At 36.1% G+C, this 20,611-nt stretch overlaps 1 protein-coding gene across 1 annotated transcript in view; it reads left to right on the top strand.

Moving 5' to 3' along the window:
• LOC140144115 (inactive phospholipase C-like protein 1) overlaps positions 1–20,611 on the top strand; it is a 132,803-nt gene that overhangs the window by 97,085 nt on the left and 15,107 nt on the right. The window contains exons 7-11 of the mRNA XM_072165950.1: positions 549–612; positions 12,929–13,022; positions 13,950–14,067; positions 16,968–17,053; positions 19,872–19,992. Of these exons, the coding sequence (XP_072022051.1) occupies positions 549–612; positions 12,929–13,022; positions 13,950–14,067; positions 16,968–17,053; positions 19,872–19,992 (483 nt within the window). The remainder of the gene's footprint in view (positions 1–548; positions 613–12,928; positions 13,023–13,949; positions 14,068–16,967; positions 17,054–19,871; positions 19,993–20,611) is intronic.

The raw sequence follows: 20,611 nt of genomic DNA, 5'->3' as shown, positions 1-20,611 counted from the left end.
TTTTTAGTCACTGTTGTACGGGGGACTTTTTTTCTCTACAGGGAGGGGGCTTATTTCACTGATGCCTTCGGCATTTTGATCCTTCAATGGTCACAAAGATTTCATGTAAAACTTTTCCAATCAAATATAAACTCTATGCATTTACGAACAGCGAAAGACAGGTGATCTCCAAAATAACTAGTAATACCAACTTCCCTCATGGGATTTCTCTATAACAGTCTCAGAATAAATATTCTATGATGACCCTATCTCTCTCCCTCATATTCCTCATTGCGACTTCACCTAGAGTATGCCACCCATGGGATCAATTTGGCTTGCATGCTAGCTTGCTATGTCATAAACAGATTCATCATCTTCACCATATCTGACATACCTGTAACCAATTTCTGACATACACATAACTGTTTTTTGGATCCCATGGCTCATTCCAGGTATGCAAGCACAGCATTTTACCATATACACATTCATCATCTTGTCAATTTGTAACATAATTGTAACCAATTTCTGACATATCCATAACTGTTTCTTGTTCCCTTGGTTCATTCCAGGTATGCAAGCTCAGAGTTTATGACAACGGATGATCTGCTTATATTTCTAGAAGCGGAACAAGGAGTAAGTATGATTGATTTGACGTAGATATATGAGTGGAATGAAGTTCCCAGCACCATCTGATCTGTCTTCTGATGTATCTCATTTGACTCTTAACTCTCTTCACACGGGTGTCGACTGCAGATGACACGTTTCAAAAAATGTTTAAAAATTCAAAAATTTCAGAAATGCAGGAAGGATCATTTAGGGCATAGTTTTTTCCTTAGATTTTGACATACAGTAACAAAGACAAGTACACAGAAAGATTTGAATATCATGTTTAAATATCATGTTTGTTTGACATTTTCTTTGCTTTGTTCAGCTCGTAATCGATAAAAATTGTTTGTTGCATATAACTGCGCTCATCATTAAAGTCCCAACTTACGCGCACATAACAAAATCTCACATATGCAAAGTGCCTAATACGAGCCAAAGTAAGGTTTCATGTTTGCCAATACTCTTATGATCCCAATTTTATAAACCAGTGTGTGTCATAACTTCAGAAGTTTGAAGAACTTATTGTCTTTATAATGCGGAAGTTGTAAAGGATCGATCAAAAAGTAATTGTCATTATGGTCCAGTTATTGTGACAGAAATTGAACAGAAATTTGTTTCTGATTTTGTCAATATAATTTAAACCTGTGCGTGTGATTCTTAATGGTTTAACTTTATATGCGGAAGTTGTAAAGGATTGATCAAAAAGTCATTGTCACCATGGTCCAGTTATTGTGACAGAAATTGAACAGAAATTTGTTTCTGATTTTGTCAGTATAATTTAAACCTGTGCGTGTGATTCTTAATGGTTTGACTTTATATGCGGAAGTTGTAAAGAATTGATCAAAAAGTCATTGTCACCATGGTCCAGTTATTGTGACAGAAATTGAACAGAAATTTTTCTGATTTTGCCAGTATAATTTAAACCTGTGCGTGTGATTCTTAATGGTTTGACTTTATATGCGGAAGTTGTAAAGGAGTGATCAAAAAGTCATTGTCACCATGGTCCAGTTATTGTGACAGAAATTGAACAGAAATTTTTCTGATTTTGTCAGTATAATTTAAACCTGTGCGTGTGATTCTTAATGGTTTAACTTTATGTGGAAGTTGTGAAGGAGTGATCAAAAAGTCATTGTCACCATGGTCCAGTTATTGTGACAGAAATTGAACAGAAATTTTTCTGATCTTGTCAGTATAATTTAAACCTGTGTGTGTGATGATTCTTAATGGTTTAACTTTATGTGGAAGTTGTGAAGGATATGTTAGAGGCATTATGGCATTAGAGTCCAGTTATTAGGACATAAATTGAACAGAAGTTTGTTTCTGATTTTGTCAGTGTAATTTAAACCTGTGTGTGTGATGATTCTTAATGGTTTGACTTTGTATGTGGAAGTTGTGAAGGATAGGTTAAAGGCATTATGGCATTAGAGTCCAGTTATTGGGACATAATTTGAACAGAAATTTGATTCTGATTTTGTCTCTGTAATTCAAAGCACATGTGTGTGATTTTCAATGGTTTGTCTTTGTAGGCTGAAGTACTGTAGTATCAAAGTCATTATGTCATTTTTTGATGGCAAAAGCCTGAAGAAAAACTTAAAACCAAAATTTGTATTAAATTTTGTCACTGTATTCAATTCAATTCAATTCAATTCCCTCAAATGAGGGAAATTTATTCAGTATATAAAGGCCTCCGGCCCTAAAATACATTGTAAATTACATAAACAATATTAGCGTATACATCTACTGACGAAAGTATATATCTCTCTTCTTACATGCATTAAATAGATATTTACACAGATTTTTCAAGATCCTGCTATCAGAAGTCTGCATGAATTGGCAATACTTCAGTTCAGATGGGTTTTCACGATAGTATCTAGGAATAAAACGTTGCCGTTCATTCCTAAAATAATCACACACTAGAACAAAATGCAGTTCATCTTCGACCAATCCAGACTCACATAATTTACAGAGACGTTCATCGCGTGGTATACCTTCATATCTTCCTAAAACTACTTCCAAATTCAAACTACCCAGTCGGAGTTTAGTCAACAAAATCTTCATCATAACATTTTCAATTATAAATAAATACTTTTCACATATGATCTCAGTCTTAAAGATTGAATAATATTTTAACTTAGAATTAAATGCGCATAGACTCATCAAAGCGTTGTAGTTCTATGTCTGTACAGCGTTGCTTAAAAAGTGAAATAAAAACATTTTTATTGGCAACACCTTGTGCAATCCAAACGTGACCAAATCCTCTAGAGAACAAAATATTTTTAACAGCTAGTGCCCAACACTCCTGGCCACGTTCGGCTTTGTTGTACTGAAATTTATAGCACTGAAATAATGTTCTATTATGACTTAGTTCAAGAATATATAACCAATACTTGATAACTCTCATCAGGGTTTGAATAAACAAAGGATATCTGCCCAATTCTCCTCGCACACCATCACTGGAAGTTGTTTTTGGTATGTTGAGTAGGTACCTGCAGAAACTTAAATGTACTCTTTCAATGAACATTGATTCATCTGTTCCCCATAATTCGCAGCCATAAAAATATAATTGGGGCAATTTTAGTATCAAAATTTTGCACATTACATCAGGAGGTAGGCGACCAAATTTACTGGCAATGCTTTTAACACTAAAAAGGGCTTTCTTAGCCTGTATACTTAAATACTCTTGTGATTTGATCCATGATCCAGACGAACTGAATGTAACTCCTAAGTACTTAAATGAATTAACAGCGTCTATTTGTTCGTCTAAATAATACCATTTTTCATATCTCTTTAATACACCACCACGACGAAAAACAATGATTTTTGTTTTCTCAGTATTGACTGTTAGACCCCATACTTTACAGTAGTTAGCAAGAATATTTATTTGTCGTTGCAGTCCAAATACTGTATCACTGATCAATGCTAGATCATCAGCATAGAGCAGGTGGTTTATATATGCATCGCCAAGTCGGATTTCCTGGATGTCAGAAGAATTCAGCTGCTGACTCAAGCTGTTGAGGAACAAATTAAAAAGAAATGGTGATAATACAGAACCTTGCTGAACACCTGATAAACAAGGAAAAGAATTTGTGACTCCATTAGGAGTTTTAACATGTGCATTTAATTGCATATACATGGAACTTAACACTTCAAGGATATTACCAGTAATTCCAGCATCTTTTAGTTTAGAAATGAGCAGTTGGTGATTCACAGAATCAAAAGCTTTACTAAAGTCTCTGAAAGCAATATATAATCTACCTTTTTACGTGACAAGTATCTATTAATTACTGTATACATAATAAAAACATTATCTGTTGTGCGATAACCTTTTCTGAAACCAGCTTGTTCTTGACAAAAGAAATTCACTGCGTCTGCCCAGAAGTTCAATCTATTCAGGAGAACTCCCGAGAAGACTTTACATAGAACTGAAATAAGTGATATTCCCCGATAATTACTAGGCTCATCACGTTTACCTTTTTTAAAAATGGGGACAATCAGCCCAGTGGCCCACTGCAAGGGAAAGCAGCCAGAGCTTAATATTGCATTGAATAAACTTACAAGCATATCGAGCAAGACTTTTGGCGAATGTTTAAGAAATTCAGCAGGTATGCCATCAATACCAGTCGCTTTGCCCTGTTTCAGAGAGTTCACAGATTTAGCTACCTCATCCTCAGTTACCTCAGTATTAAGAAACGTATTCCATTCGGTGTCAATTTTATTGGTCTCCTCGGAGTGGTTATCAGGAGGACACTCACTTTCGATGATTTCAATATCATCATCACTGGCATCGTCTTTCTCTGGGTTAAAAAGATTTCTAAAATGATGCAGCCACTGATTGGTTGATATGCGATCAGATACACTTTTAGGAGGTGATTTCAATTGTGCCCAGAAAGTTTTGACATCATTACTGTAGAGGGAATGAAGAAGAGCCTGTTGCTTCTCTTTCCTGAATAAATATTTCTTTTGCTTTAAAAGATTTTTATACTGCTGTTTAATGATCTTATATTCTGACAAAGCCTCTTCTGAGCGACTCAATCTAAACCTGTTAAGTTTTCGCTGAACCGTATTTTTAAGCTGCAAACACTCGGCATCAAACCAGCTGTCTTGTTTCCTTGCAGTAGTTCTAACTTGCTTTTGTTGTCGGAACATACTTTTTCCAACAAAGTAGAGCATGTCACCAAGAATTGAAACTGCCTGATCAATATGAAGTTCATGCAAAACCTTTCTAAACCTGTTATTCATGTTGATGAAGTCTGGATGTTTCCATCTTTTCATAAATGAATGCAGGCAATTGGTATTCCAAACAAAGCGCTTCAATAAGTTATTCAAGGTGGTGCCTGCCTCCTCATCATCTTCTTTATCTGAAATGTTAACATTCTCATTGTCCAAATGGTTCTCAAAATGCATGTTAAATACAATGGGCATATGATCTGACTCAATTCTGTTGTAAATGGCAACATCAGTAATAAGCGGGAAAATAGTTGGTTTGGTAAGTAAATAGTCGGCGACACTTTTGCCTTGATGACTAATAAAAGTGAATAATCCGGAAGCTTGGCTATTAATTCTTCCATTCACAATTCTGAAGCCAGTTCCTTTGCAAAAATTTAACAAATCTTTACCAAAATTGTTGATTGTGCTGTCAGAATTTTTTCTCTTACACATTTCTTCATCCTCTTCATATGTCTCTGGGAGCCAACCAACAGGGCATTCATCTCCTTCAATAAAGTCGTCCTCGTTACCTGTCCTACCATTAACATCACCGGCTATAATGAACTTGAATTCACTGAAACAAGACTGGTAATTAGAGTATTCAGATTCGAGAATGTCATAAATATCTTCATTAACAGTAAATGGGGAGTTATGGGGTGACCTGTAAACAGTACATACAATTAAAGCAATACCATCATTTGATGATATTTTGACCCAAAGGATATTGTCTGAGCTACTATATAATTTTTCTACAGCAATATCCAAGTTAGCTCTGTAATAAAATGATATTCCACCTGAATTCCTAATTGCATTGTTTGCCTTCTTTCTTATAGTGCTAACCTGGTCGAAACCTGTAATATCAAATTCATTTATTATTGATGCCCATGTTTCAACAAAGCATAAAAAGTCAAACGTTTGCAGAAATGCTTCAAAATCATAATCACCAATATTTGATGACATACCATTGATATTCCAAAAAATAAAATGAGATTTTATGAAGCTCGTAGCATCACTATTATCTGTAACACCACTCTCGTTGTTATTACAACCATTACTTTGATCATTTGTCTCATTGTCATTATTATTATCACTAAGATTCTGACCTGTATCCCCTGTGTTGTTGTTATCATCACCCCCAGAAGCTTTGGTTTGTTTAGTGTCATTTTCCTTCTGTATACTATCACTTTGTAAGTCAAACCTGTTTGTAATTGTCAATGGTTTGATTTGGTATACAGAAGCTTGAAAGGACATGTCAAAGACATCATGTCATTATGGTCCAGTTGACATGACAGAAATTTTTTTACAATTTGTCAGTGTGATTCAAACCGGTATGTGATGTCCAAATGGTTGGAATTCTTGTCTTTGTATGCAGAAGTAGTAAAGTACTGGTCAAAAAGGTAATCTGTCATAGTCAAGTTATTGTGACATTTGTGACGAGTAGTAAAAGACAGGTCAAAAGCATTATGTCATCATGGTCTAGTTGTTGTGACATAAATTGAACAGAAATTTGTTTCTGATTTTGTCACTGTCATTTAAACCTGTGTGTGTGATTCTTAATGGTTTTACTTTATGTGATAGTTGTGAACCCAATGGTTGAACTTGCTCTCTTTGTATACATAGACGTAAAGGACTGGTAAACAAATTGATATGTCATTATGGTCTAGTTATCGTAACAGAAACCTGAAGAAAAATTTGTAATAGAAATCTCATTCCAATTTTGTCACTGTGATGCAAACCTGTGTATTTGGTTTTTACACATTCCATGTTTGAACTTACTGTCTTTGTATGCACAAGTTATACTGAATAGTCAATATGTCACTATGGTCCAGTTTTCATGACAGAAGCCTGAGGAAAATAATTAAACATAAATTTCTGATTTGCAACATATCTCTGGTTGGATATGTTGCCTTTGTATGCAGAAGTTGTAAAGGTCTGGTAAAAAATTTGATGTCATTGTGGGCTAGTTATCGTGACAGATATTTCTCAATGTTGAGCAATGAGAATGTTAGAACAGAGTCAACTGGAGTCACTGTCAGGCAAGATTTCTTTTCTGCAACAGCAATACAGTATGCATAAATGTATCATACCAGAGCATCACCAATTAAACTGTGCCTTTTCCAACTTGCCCCACCCTCAATACAAAGAAAGGGAAACCCTGCTATTTGCTATCTGCTAATAGTATTAATATTCTTGTGTAACGGTATGTGATATAGTTAGATTTAATTATATAAAATAGCACTTGTATCCAGTTTCCTGATATAGCACAAGGGATGTAAGCAGTTGTGTAGGCTTTTGTAACCACTTCTCAATTTACATCAATTCAAAAGAAACAAATCCACCAAAAAATAACATTTTCATTTAAGGAAGCCAATTCCATACTAAGCAATCCACCAGTGAGTGGTATACATGTTTTTGCAATCAAATTATTTACATTAACTTACAAAACCAACATCATATTAGGTTAGATCACAAATTGTATCCAATGCAGTTCATCATCGTAAACAAATCTTGTATAATTACAGCGCTATTTTTAGTAGCCATGGCAACTATTACTGTTTATTTGAGTTCATTTCCTGCCCCAGAAAACAAAAATAGAATATGGGTGCTATTTACCATCCATATCCGCTCGTTGTTTGCGGAGCAATCATCATTCCATGCAAATGCTGGTTTGCGATTAATTTGATTGTACGATGACCAATTAAGTTCAAGTTAGCGAGCGAGGAGACCTCCAGTGAGTGTTATTTTTGTCCTGTCTTTGAATACACTCTTGTGATTTGAGGGGGTGGTGCATTGTGTGCGTAATAAACTACTCGTACATTGGCGTATTCAGACACAGAGAAGGGAGATCAATACACAGACAATTTGGTATTGTTGGGTTGTTTACCTTTATTCTGAGTGTAGTTGTGACCTTGTTTTTAACCAGTCAACAACTGGGAAATTGATGTCGACTGGGGAGAAGAAATCTACATATGTGACACGATCTGATCCATGGGGGCCAAAGGCGGCAAATTTGAAACTGAGATAAAGGTAAAAATATGGAGTAAAAAAACAATAAAATACATAAGAAAATAGACATCAAAAAACTTCATAACTTTAGAACCAAGTATGCCTCCTTTGGACCAGATGGTGTCACATATGTGATGTGATCAAGCAAAAGTCTGAAAACGGAAGTATTGATTTTCAGATATAACCAAATGAAGGAAATGATTTCTTTTGTTGCATATTGTTTTGAAAACACCTCAACTGTTCATATCTTTGGAACTAAATGTTCAATTTTAATGGGGTTTTGTGCAAAGGTTTGCAAATGCTTTATACAATCATGTAGGAACTGAAAATTGAATATGTCGAACTTAAGACTGATTTTGCTAGCTCACACACATATATATGATGCAATCACTGGGACTGAGCTTAATATTGTTAATATTAATTTTTAGTCACTGGCAAAAAATGTGCTCAAATTCTTTTATTTCTTATTGCTGTCAGCAACTGAAAGGAAAAGGGTGACTCTCAATCTAAAAGAATGTTGTCATGAATATTGAATATTTCGGTCTTTAAAAAAAATATCTTTCCCTCGCCAAAGTTGGTAACCATGAGTTACATTTTCATGGGGTTTGCATCAAACCATAGCATTAAAGGGCTCAGTGCCAGAAGTGGGTAAGTGCAATAACTGCCACGTGTAGATGAGTACAATATACTGTGTAAATTGCCAAATGTTCACAGGGCAGCTATTGCACTTACCCACTTCTGGCACTGAGCAGTCGAAATGGTCATCAATTTAGTACTTCGTGATTTAATTTTGTTTTAGTGGTTTGCGGATTTCCTAAAAGATGAACAAAATGTTGTGGTTACTCTTCTACTTATCATAACATCATAACCTCATTGCTCTAACTTCTGTATTACTAGTCCATAACATCGGCTACCAATCAAATCCGACTTTCACTTTACATAGTAAACACTGGTTAGATTCTGGGTTATATTTACTCACTGGGTATTTGTCTGCAGAGAGTCTGTTGTCTTATATTAGCATTATGTGTACTTTGATTTTGGATGTTGCTTTGAGAGGAGACAAGAGTATATTTGTTCTTACCTTGTTTGGATGAATAATATTGAGGCAGGGTCATCTGGGAGTTTGAATTTTGTTCCAAACTTATGATATAGAGGTATATTCTACCATAGAGGTAGGATTAGATGAGCCTGGAATCTGCAATAAGTGTGTGTCAGTCATGGAGAGGAAAAAGGTTTAGATACCACTGGATTGCTTCACCATACACCCGGCAAAGTTAAATTTTAAGTGAGTGTGTATAATGTGTTTTGATTAAAGAGTTTGGCCTAATCAAGCTAATTGGAGAGTTTGGCCTTATGGTTAGGGTACTCGCCTTTGGCACATAAGGTCCCTGGTTTGATTCCAAGCAGTGGCAACTTATGTAGATTAAATTCAAACTGCCGCTCTCCCCCATGGTGCATTTACAATTGGGTAATTGCACTATGAGAGTAAACCATTTTGTCCCTTGTATAGAGAGCCATACATGTACATGTATTTTGCAGTCAGTTCAAAAGAGTTAATCCCTGACTGTCATAATCCAATGCGGTCCTGTTTATCAGGGACCCCAATAGAATACGTTAAACGAACAAAAGAACACAGATTTTGGGCCATTACAAAAAATAATACCCAGAGGTACATGTAGAGTGAAGTTCCTCAGTACCTGGAAATGGTGGATGATAAATCCTAAGTAATTCAATGTGGTTGGAAGCAAAATATCCTTTGTATTATTCCCCTGATACCGGTAAAACGATGGTACTGGTATGAACATAGTTTCCGGGTACTGGAGTGTGGTGCATAATAAATGCAGAGTAATTCAGACTTCTTGGGCTCAGTCAAAACATTCTTGTTCATACTGTTGTTCCATAGGCATTTTGAAGATAGGGAAAATGGGATGATGAAAAATGTGGGTCAAGTTGCCATGCAGTGAAAGGAAAGAGGGGAAAGAGACTTGAGAGAGAGAGTGTGAAGGAAGAGCGATATGACTGTGTAAGAGAGAGATGAAGACAGAGTGATAGCGAGAAATGGAGAGAGACAGACATATAGGCAGGAAGACAGACAGATTGGAGAGGGAGAGGAAGGCCTTGCTTAGTAAAACACCGTTATTTGAATCAAAATGCTCCAAAGGCATAACGAATATAGGGACAATTGCATGGTTGATGAAAAAAGTTGGTCAAGTAGCAGCGCAGAAAAAGGAAATGAAGTGAGCATAAGAAAGATGAAAAAGAGATGGAGATGATAGGTAGAAAGTGAAAAACAGGAAGACAGACAGATAGAGTGGGAGAGGGAGAGAATGCCAAATGAAGCAGAAAGAAAGACAGAACAAGTTGGAAAAAGGAAGAGAGGATTAATAAAAAATGAATGCATGCATGTATAGTGAGGATGTTTGTCAGGCATTTCCAGATGAAAGTAATGAGTTTTATGACAGGCAGATGATTGACAATGGGATTCGATGAAGAGAGAAAAGAAGTGTTGAATTGCAATTATTTTGAAGCAGGAGTTGGCAGTCAAATTAGCTCAATCGATAAGGCATGGTGCGAGAGGTTGTGGGTTCGAACCCTGGCGGTGGATTAGTACCGGTACACTCTCTAACTTGAAATTCCCTTGGACAAAGAACTTACTGCTACTTGTCTCGTTGTAACCCGATGAAACTCGGGGAGCTGATCCTGGTTGCGATGTTCATTTGTGGAATGTCTAGGGTGTGCACTCTATTGAAGCTGCAAAATCCCTGTGTTGTTGCTAAATGGTTTATGGAATGATGTGGGGCGGTAGTGGTCAGCGACAACCTGTAAAGTGTGCTGAGGCTTGTGGATCAACGTCGAGGCCACACTATAAATCACTGCGCTTTAGCTTTCTTATTAGAGAGCACAACCATTCTATGTTGTCAAATATTTCATGTTTATTTCATATGTAACACAATCTGCTCCATGGGGGCCAAAGGAAGCATTTTTGAAAGTGAGTTAATATGATTATTACCTTATACAAACATTATGCTATCATAAATACTGAAAACACCAAAGGTCAAGCATACTTAGTTCTGAGGTTTTGTGAAGTGTATTTTCTTATGTATTTTAATGTTTTTTACTCCATAATTTTGCCTTTCCAAAAAGATGAATTTCAAATTTGCTGCCTTTGGCCCCCATGGACCAGATTGTGTCAAACATGATGTTGATTCACTGGTGGGGTCCTTGTTTGCAGATACTTACAAACAGGGGTGTGTTTGCAATAAACAAAAATGCGTTTTAATCACACTTAACCTTTTCAAATCGTAAAATACTACACATGCTTGCTTGTTTATCCCAGTTCACTCATTCCCACTTTTATTCCAATACTTATGTCAAACATCAACAATACCCTGCATCATGCGCACTTTCTTTGGTACGCCCATTTCCTTTTAAAGGAATTTTTTTCCAAGCAGGAGTGAGTGTATTGGATAGCACTGCCATTCTCTGTTGTCACACATGTCATGTTAATTTGATGTGATATACATTGACTGATTCACAGTATAGTTTCATTCATTCATGCCTATTTCTTGTCTAATCAATGTGTTGCTGCTTGCATTCATGCAACTCTCCTCAGTCTATATAAGTCATTGAATTTGGGTCATGCGCCCGAAGGGTTTTTTGTTTAGTTATATGAGGATTTGAGGCGGATAGAGATGGGTTTGGTATATAGATCACCGGTAAGCGGAATAAAGGTTTGTATGATGGAATGTTTTAGTTGCTGCTAAAAGACGTCATTTGTAGTCTACATAATAGCTGTGGTACCGATGTAAGCTAATTCATTGCCCCAGGGTGCTGGGTTATTTCCGTATCAGAGGTATATAGAGATGCACTACCTGTGTAGGTTATTGTATGGAGCGGATGTGCTTCAGAACACACTCCGCACATGTTTAACATGCTAAATTTGGCAGAAATCCTGAAATGTTTTGGGAATAAAGTCATTATAATTTGAGAAATGAGATCCTTATACTGCAAAATGATCCTTAGTACAAATGTGTATGTTTTGCTGTTATTGTATTGTTGTATTTTTGAATGAAATAAAGATTGATTGATTGTCTTAGAAATTAAACCCATTGTCATATCTTAATGCTCCTCCCTACCATTTATTTGACTAATTTCTCACAACTCGGCTAGTGTATAAGTAAAAGGTTACAAGATTCTGAAATTGTGCACCTTTGTTTAACATGTTGGATTATGTAGGCTAGATGAAATGCAGGTTAAGAAGAAAATAAATATAATGTAGGACTAATTGGTTCTATAAGACCAATTGACTTCTATAGTGAGAATTCCAATTGAATGAACGCAGCTTTCAAAAGCGTGACAAATTTTTGCGTACACTCATGCAATGTACGCCAGCGTGCAGCGACTGTGCGTGAGTAACGCGAAGTGAATCCAACCATGCCAACGCACTCGTGATTGGTTAGCATTGTATCCAAGGTCGTGTGTTCGCGTTGTAGTTTGAAATACGCGATATACGATCGCGGTTGGATCGAGTGCAGCTGTTGAAAGCTGCGTTCATTCAATTGGAATTCTTACTATAGTCTTGTTTCTAGCCAAAGTATAATATTTCGGCAGAAGTAGTGTAAATTGGCCTGAAATGTTTAGATTCCTACTATATGTCTATAATGGGGTTTCTCCTGAAACAAACCTCTTTCTTCTTCTGAGCACATAAAATTTAAAGCAATAAGAAAGAAGTTATAAACCATACACCTATATATAAGGAAAACCCATATTTTTTTACCATATTGTTTAGAAGAAACATTTTTGGAAGCAAAATGTGTTTATTGATCACAGCTTCTCTGTGTTTTTTTTGCTCAAATCCATTAATATTTCTCACTGTTTGTGTAATATTTGTTTCTTTCAACTGTGCTGAGAACTATCTCCCATGTGTACATTAGATTCAAATTTTGAAAAAATCATTTTAGAGCTCTTGGAATAAAAGGTCTGGACCCTTTAGAAATAACAATCCTATGGCTTATTTCCATTAAATATTTGTATAATATTGACTCGCTTTTCATATATTGACTCCATGTCCAGCCATGTTTCCCTAACGTACATCAATGCATGGTCATTTGTTTTTCTTTCTCCTATTCAGATGGCCGGGGTCACTAGAGAAAGATGTTTGACTATCATCGAAAAATACGAGCCATCAGCGGAGGGAAGAGAATTGGGCCATCTCGGGATCGATGGTAAGTGACCTCCATCTTATTTTTTATTTTACACAAAGTAGATTTTATTTTGATAAAATCTCCCGGGATACTTTTTTACCATAAAATAAGTCTTTAAGTCCCTTACGGTTTTCTTAATAAGCAAAGCATTGACCATTTTCAAGGCTTTTGGACTTTCTTGTTATTCACCAAGATCTCTAACATTACCATCTGTCAGGACACAGTTCTATAACCTTCATTAAGTTGTACACTCATAGAATGAACTTTGGATATTTTGTGTACTAAAACTCACACTCCACAGCTTAAGGTCAACCTTTGCTAAACCATTGAATTGAGGTAATAGAACTATGCCATCGGAGGTGAGGTCATTTAGGCTCATAGTGATTGAAAAGATACATATGAAGGGTTCAGTTGCAAAAGGCGGTATGCACCATATTAAAAGTTCTTATGTTAAAGCCCTCAACATCTATTTGCCCTATGTTTGTTTAAATTGATAACCTACTTTAAAAATCCAATGTATATGTTTGAAACTATGATCAAAAACTGCACAATTTTCTTATTATGTTTTTATTGTTAACTAGATTTTGCGGTTGGCAGTTCTCATAAAAGGCCTATCTCTAATTGCCCAACACACGTTACCCATATACCTACCCTGACCTTTTAAACTACTATGATATATGCCTACGATGCCACATCTCTCAATGATCAAGACCCAACTTCTGTAACCATAATTTGGAAACCCATCTTTCGCCTCTTCCAAGCCCTGAGTGTCCTGCTACTCCATGGGAGGACCCGTAAATACCCTGAAATTAGTATCTGGATTGGATGTAGGCTGTTACTAATGTGGTTGCAATAAGGCCTAATATAACGGGTTATAACCCTTACCATATTTTACCTTACTTAATTTCTTCTTCAAATGTTTGTTTCTTTATTTTGATTATTCTGCAGGTTTCACAAGATTTCTCTTGTCTGAAGAATGTGACATCTTTGATCCCCATCAGAGAAGAGTATGTCAAGATATGACACAGCCATTATCACATTACTTTATTGCTGCATCTCATAATACGTAAGTAATACAAAGGGACAGCAATATCTAGGTGGGGTAGTGTGTAATGACTCTGGGACAGCAATATCTAAATGGGGTAGTGTGTAGTGACTCTAATTTTTAAACCGTGGTGTATGTCAAGCTATAACTTGGCCTTGATCTCATTGCCTTTTTACTACATAACACAGAACTAGATATAAAAAAGATGTCAAATCAAGACATGAAACAGTAGATACACAAGTATTTAGGGGACAACAATAGATTGGTTAGGGAGAGTGTAGTGATCCACATTTTCACATTATCGACAAGGCATACTAGTTACTTAAGACACAATTCTGTTGCTGTATCCTGAACATCCTTGAGTATTGGAAGGGCAGGAGTATAGAAGGGAATGATGATAAATATGTCACTATGACACTAAATATCACACTGAAATTATTCAGAGTAACAATGAAAAAATTACTGAAAATAACATCAAAGTGAGATCTTTTGTTATTCAGGTATACAAGTGACACGTGCCCAATGGAAAATGAGTGAGTGGTCACTCTGTGATATCACCAATATATTTCATCACTAAATTGAACATTACCCATTTTAATTTGAAGTTTAGTTTTTCTTCACCGCTCAGCTTCATTAATAGCATGTTCAATCAATCAAAACAAGCCGATTTTGGTAATTAAATTCTGATGATTACAAACACAATGTATTGATGACTTTAAATAAAAAAAATCTTCTAGAGCGATGAACGATTTTGCAACAGGTAACAACTTTGCAAACACATCATTTTTTGCAACTAATATGCATGAACATCTTAGAACTGGTTAAGACAATAATATATTGCAAATTTTAACAGAAATAAAACAAAAAATACTGTTTAAATAATGTTTAAATCGCTTTGTTTGGGTAAATATGACTAGATCAATACTGATTATTTGTGAATACCCTAGTTTTAGCAGATTTGATGGCACCAAAGGGAAAGGCCACTTTAAAGCATCCTTCCGAGCTGAATTACGAAAGAAGTTTGGGTCTAGGTAATGCTACCTAAAGACAAAACAGCCTTTTATTTAATCACATCCCTATTAAATGATAAATCATGTGATGGATGCAAGATTGTCGCAAGTAGGAGGGACAATGAAACTGCTTGCAGCATTCTTGCATTGGGCTATTTCATTTGAACCCCCACCAGAAGAAGATTTTTTGGAGGCCAACCAAATTTAACAGTGTTAGCTATTCCAAATCAAACCATATGGTAAAAAGGGATTGGGAGATTTTGGGATTCCAAACAAAGTAAAATATGGTCTAAAAAGGTTTCAACCAGAATTGTACATTAAATGGTTCATTCCATTTAAATTCCACACTATCCCTGTGGAAGATTTTGGAAAATACCTTCCACAGGGGGATTATGAATTTCAAATGGAATGAACACATTAATTTGGCAGCCCTATTTGCATTTCATACACCCTCTGAGAAAGATTTGATCTGAATCTTCAACAGAGGGAAGGCGAGTTTCAAGTAGAGTTGGTTAATGTGCTAATTCCATTTGAAATTCATACTCCCCCTGTGGACTATATTTCAAAAATCTTCCACAGGGGAGTGTGATTTTCAACTGGATTAGCCCAATATGCAAAATTTCCCATTTGATTGACCATATTGTTCAACTAGAAATGAGATAACAGTGATAACCTCCACAGAGGGGTGTAGATAACAAATGGAATAGCCTATAATGACCACAAAACTTATTTTGTAATAAGTTCATTATAGGTTTTCCCTGTGGTGATGCCCTTGAGTCTTATTTATCGGTACACTAATGATATTATTATACATAACTTCAAACTGTACATTGGCTAATACTAATTATTATAAGTATTCATTTGTCACGAGGACACTAACAACATCCTTAATAATATCATGTGAATTGGGTCAAATATTTAATACATTTACATATAATTGCTTTATATTGTAAACTCTGCAATTATTGCCATTTTTGTTGTTGCCATGGACAAAAAAGATAACAGACCGCGTACAAGCGGTCAGAGTCTCAGCATCACCCGGTAATGAGGGCCGATGCGACAGGCGAAACTGCTACGTACTTACCACATATTTTTATGGTCTACGCAGCGCTCTAACGGGTATGATGGCGTGATTGTTAGACACGGTACAATTGCACAATATGCGACAAAATCGCCCTTATGAGTATGCGAGAATTCACAGCATACAATGCACAGGGACTTTGACTGTTGATACATAGTCTGTTGTAGTCTGTGGTATTGCAATAAACACTAAGCAGGTGCTATTCAATAGCTGCACCACTCTATACAAAGGGATTGTACTAGCAGGCTTTGATCTGGTACAAAATTTCTAGATGGGGAAAGATCAAATCCTAAAGCACAAAGAGTGTGAGCGAGTTGGCGCAGCGGTTTTCCCCTCGCCTTGCACCACTGAAGTCCCAGGTTTAAGCCCCAGCCATGCCCAAGGACTGTATGTGCACTTGGTTTATCCCGATCCATGCTCTCTCTCTCTCGCAGGTTTTCTCCAGGATCTCCGGTTTCCTCCTGCTTTCAAAAACTGGTGATTAGTCACCAAATAGAATTTGGGGAGCTGCACAGATAATTGGTAGATGTTACAATCTAAGTGCGGATAGGTTTGCGCTGGGTTTGGCTGCAACCGGCCTAGTAATTGCCTATAGCAATATTATAGAGCACATACTGGTGGCCGTAACTCAAATAGTTTTTTGAAAAATGGTATTTATCAGCTTTAGTATCTGAATTCTTCATGTGCACATCATTTTTCCAAGTGTGAGCTTGGGGCAGCATATTCATTTGCTTATCATTTCACTTTGGCATTCATGGTGCTTGTAACATCTTGTATAGTAATCATCCAGATTCTCACAATTTATTTGAATTCTGTATTTATATATTTAGGTATCTAACAGAAGACCAGTTGAAAGGTCCGTCCAGTGTCACTGCTTACGTTAGTGCATTACAGAAAGGCTGCAGATGGGTGGAATGTGAGTATACATGTTATATGCAACAATATTTATGGAACAATATTTTAAATTCATCCAATATTGTCTCTTTTATGGTGTCGAAGTTTTAATTTCAACTTTCATAAGTATAATACCAAGAATTGATGCATGTTTTAGCCTCTAGGCCATCTATTCGCTGTCAAAGTGACGTAATAAATTGGATTAACTACCATAGCAATGGATGAATACAATTTTGACTATATGGCCATGTACTACAAGCAGGTTGCACTCATTACCTGTGTATGCCTGCAATCATAGATTGAATGCAATACCGCTCTTTTCAAAGATACTTATATTACATGTGCGAGTGATATGGTTCAATGCATAGGTACCGCATGAACATTGTAGTGCAAGGCGATATAGTCAAAAATTGTATTCATCCATTGCTATGGTAGTTAATCCGTAATCCGATTATTACGTTGACAGCGAATAGATCTATAGTTTTTTCTTCAAGCAAGCAACACGTTTTTCAACACTTTTTAGCTTAAGTTATAGGTCAAGTATGATAATATGTCACCAACTGCAATAACAAAATGCTAATATTATTCTTTGAATTGATACAGACATTTTCACATTTAGATAGTATAAGCATGTAGCTTTAATACAAGCAATGTTGGGATTGATAATCCATTGTGTCTGCAAATGTTCAATGTGCAAATATTTGGGTTTCTAGTTCGTAGAACCCTGTCAGTCAAATTTACTTACAAGCCGTCAGTGTGCGAGCTTTTTGTAGAGAATTTGATAAAAGTCCTCAAAATGATTTAGCATCGCTAAATTGGCACCAATTCAAGCATTCCTTAGTTTTCCTTACTATATGTTCATAACAACATACTGTGAAAATTTCAAGGAAAAAAATGTGTATTTTATTTAGGGGAGGACTTGTATTTCACCTGTGTACATGAACAAGGATTTTCAAATAGTACCCAAAGCAAGTATTTTTCATTTGTGTAAAATGGACCTAAAGCAAGTCCTAAAACCACGGTAGCAATCAGTCAAATTCAAATTTCATTTATAAGAATGTCTGACACAAACCAAGGTGCCTCACTTATAATCTACAAAAGCTGATTTGATTTTGCGAGTACAAACCTCTTCTAAAATGAGTGAAATTGCTAACAAAATTAGAATGTCTATCCATATGAATGATTAATTTATTTGACAGGTTTGAAATTTAAGCACCTTTCCAAAATATGTTTATTATATTGAATTTGAGAATTTTAAAACTTTTTGCAGCATTAAACTGCATTTCAGGGGAAAATGGTGTGTTACTTTTTAGTACTTATTATTAATTTTGCCCCAAGATGATCATTATGATTGTTGCATAAGTTATTCCAGTCACTAACATTGATTGAAAGGAATTTGAAGGAAAGTGTGGAAGAGAAGGGTTTTGCTTTGCATCAGATATTATTATGACATTCAAACTGTATTATGTCATTGAAGATTTCAATTTCTAAAATGTCACCAAGTTCACCAGCAGGGTTTCTCCTTGCTTAAAACTGCATACAAATCTGAACAAAAAATATCTAAATACCAATATGGCAGAGGAAATGTAGAAAAAACAGTAGTTATTATTTGATTATTTTTAGTTTTTGATCACAGCATTTGAACTGAACAAAATGAATTAGCACAAAAAGAAACTGGGCCAATTGTACATTCCTGAATCGCAAATGGAGGTTTGCATTCTCCCATTTGCAAACCAATTTCCCAAGTATGATATGAATTTTTTTGAAATTGAATCACATTGTCTAAATTACCATGCAGGAGGCATTAGCTACTTAGTAACATACTTGTAGTACTGTTTGTTACACTCTTTGATATTTTGAGTCACAGCAGCTGAAAGGTCCTATCCCATTATGCTTTGCAGTACCATAACAGAACTACACTTGCCATAGAAAATGAACCCCTCACTTCAACTTTCAATTACTTGCTAACATTAGAGGCAGTGACTGATGGCACCAGGAATTTTTTTCGGGGGCATGGGGGGAAATTTTAATTTCGCCACAAAAAATGGAAATTTTCATAATGTTGGGGTTTTTACTGGGGGAGGGGGCAACAGGAGGGCAAGAGTTCTGACTGGGGCATTTCCCCCATGCCCCCACCCTATGGCACCACCATAGGGGTAGGCTACTTAAACTTTTGTTAAAAAATATGGCACCCCTAAATTATTGTGAATTTATCCATCAATACTTAAGCAGCTCTTACTTATTTTGTATATACATTTGCTATGGAGCAAGCAGATACACTGCAATGCATGATGGGATACTCCCTTCAGCTGCTGAGATTTTAAGTGCAGCTGAAGTTTTATCAGCAGGATAACTCTTTACACTTGAGAGGAAGAAATCTGGATTAATTAATTGTTAATAAAAATTAAATGGCATGTTAAATACAAATCTGTGTACTATCCATATCCATCAGGAGCCCACCTGTCCTTGAAATTGCCAATTCCCAATTTTGGGGAAGAGTGCGTTTCTTTAGGGATGTAGGGAATTAAACATTTTGTCAACTTTGGGCCTGAAATGCACAAATTTAGGCCAAACTAGATATTTTTATGCATAGTTTGGAAGATTTTGCTCTATTCTACATGCCCATACCAAAAGTCAATTTTCCAAAATATTTTGTGATATTTGCCTCCCTGAATTTTGCTAATTACCCCAAGACCCCCATTCCCCCCAAAAAATATCCTGGTGCCGCCACTGCCAGCACCTCATAGCAGGACTGAATATGAAGATTTTACAAATGAACAGTTTATTTTTACCCTGTACCTAATATTTTTGTTGGTTTCCTGTTTCTTTTTACCTTACAGTGGACTGTTGGGATGGAGCCAATGGTGAACCAATCATCTACCATGGTCACACATTAACATCTAAAATCTCCTTCAAAGCTGTAGTAGAGGCCATTAACCAACATGCATTTGAGACATCAGAGTAAGCGTTGTATTTATATTTTAGAAATGGCATGAAATAATTAAAGATGTGTTTGACTTCCAAAGGATCAGGTCTAGTTTAAATCCTACATGAATATACATTAGTATCTACATTCCTTAATTTAGCAAAAGTAGAAATTGGTGCTTACAACCAGCATGTGTTTGGCACATTATATTAGGTTAAAAGGAGAGGATAACACAATGAATGTGTTACCCGTTGTGACCCTTTTGATGATGTTGTTCCAACTCTGCCTGTCCAATGCAAGATGGTTAGCACTCGTCAGGGATAGTCCAGTGGATTATTTGATTCCATCAGTCCAATGGAGCTTCTGTCTGCCTCTTATGCAAAGTCCTTCAACTTGACCCTGAACTTTTATCTTCTCCAAGTTGTCACCATTTCTTCTTGAGATGTGACCAAAGTACTGCAATTTGTTGCGATCAATCTTCTGGCACACTGTTACAATTAAAACAAGACAAACAAAATGAACAAGTGTCAGCACAAACTCCAGATAAAAAATCAACATGGGATTCAAACCTGAAATAATGCCCAAACCACTAAACTATCAACTCTAAATGATAAAATGGCTGAAACTGAAGCTAATGTAGGAAAGTTGGGGTAT

The sequence above is a fragment of the Amphiura filiformis genome, unplaced genomic scaffold (genome assembly GCF_039555335.1).
Source record: "Amphiura filiformis unplaced genomic scaffold, Afil_fr2py scaffold_40, whole genome shotgun sequence".
Lineage (NCBI taxonomy): Eukaryota > Metazoa > Echinodermata > Ophiuroidea > Amphilepidida > Amphiuridae > Amphiura > Amphiura filiformis.
Note: the sequence above shows the minus strand (reverse complement) of the source record. Positions and strands in the feature narration are given on the sequence as shown.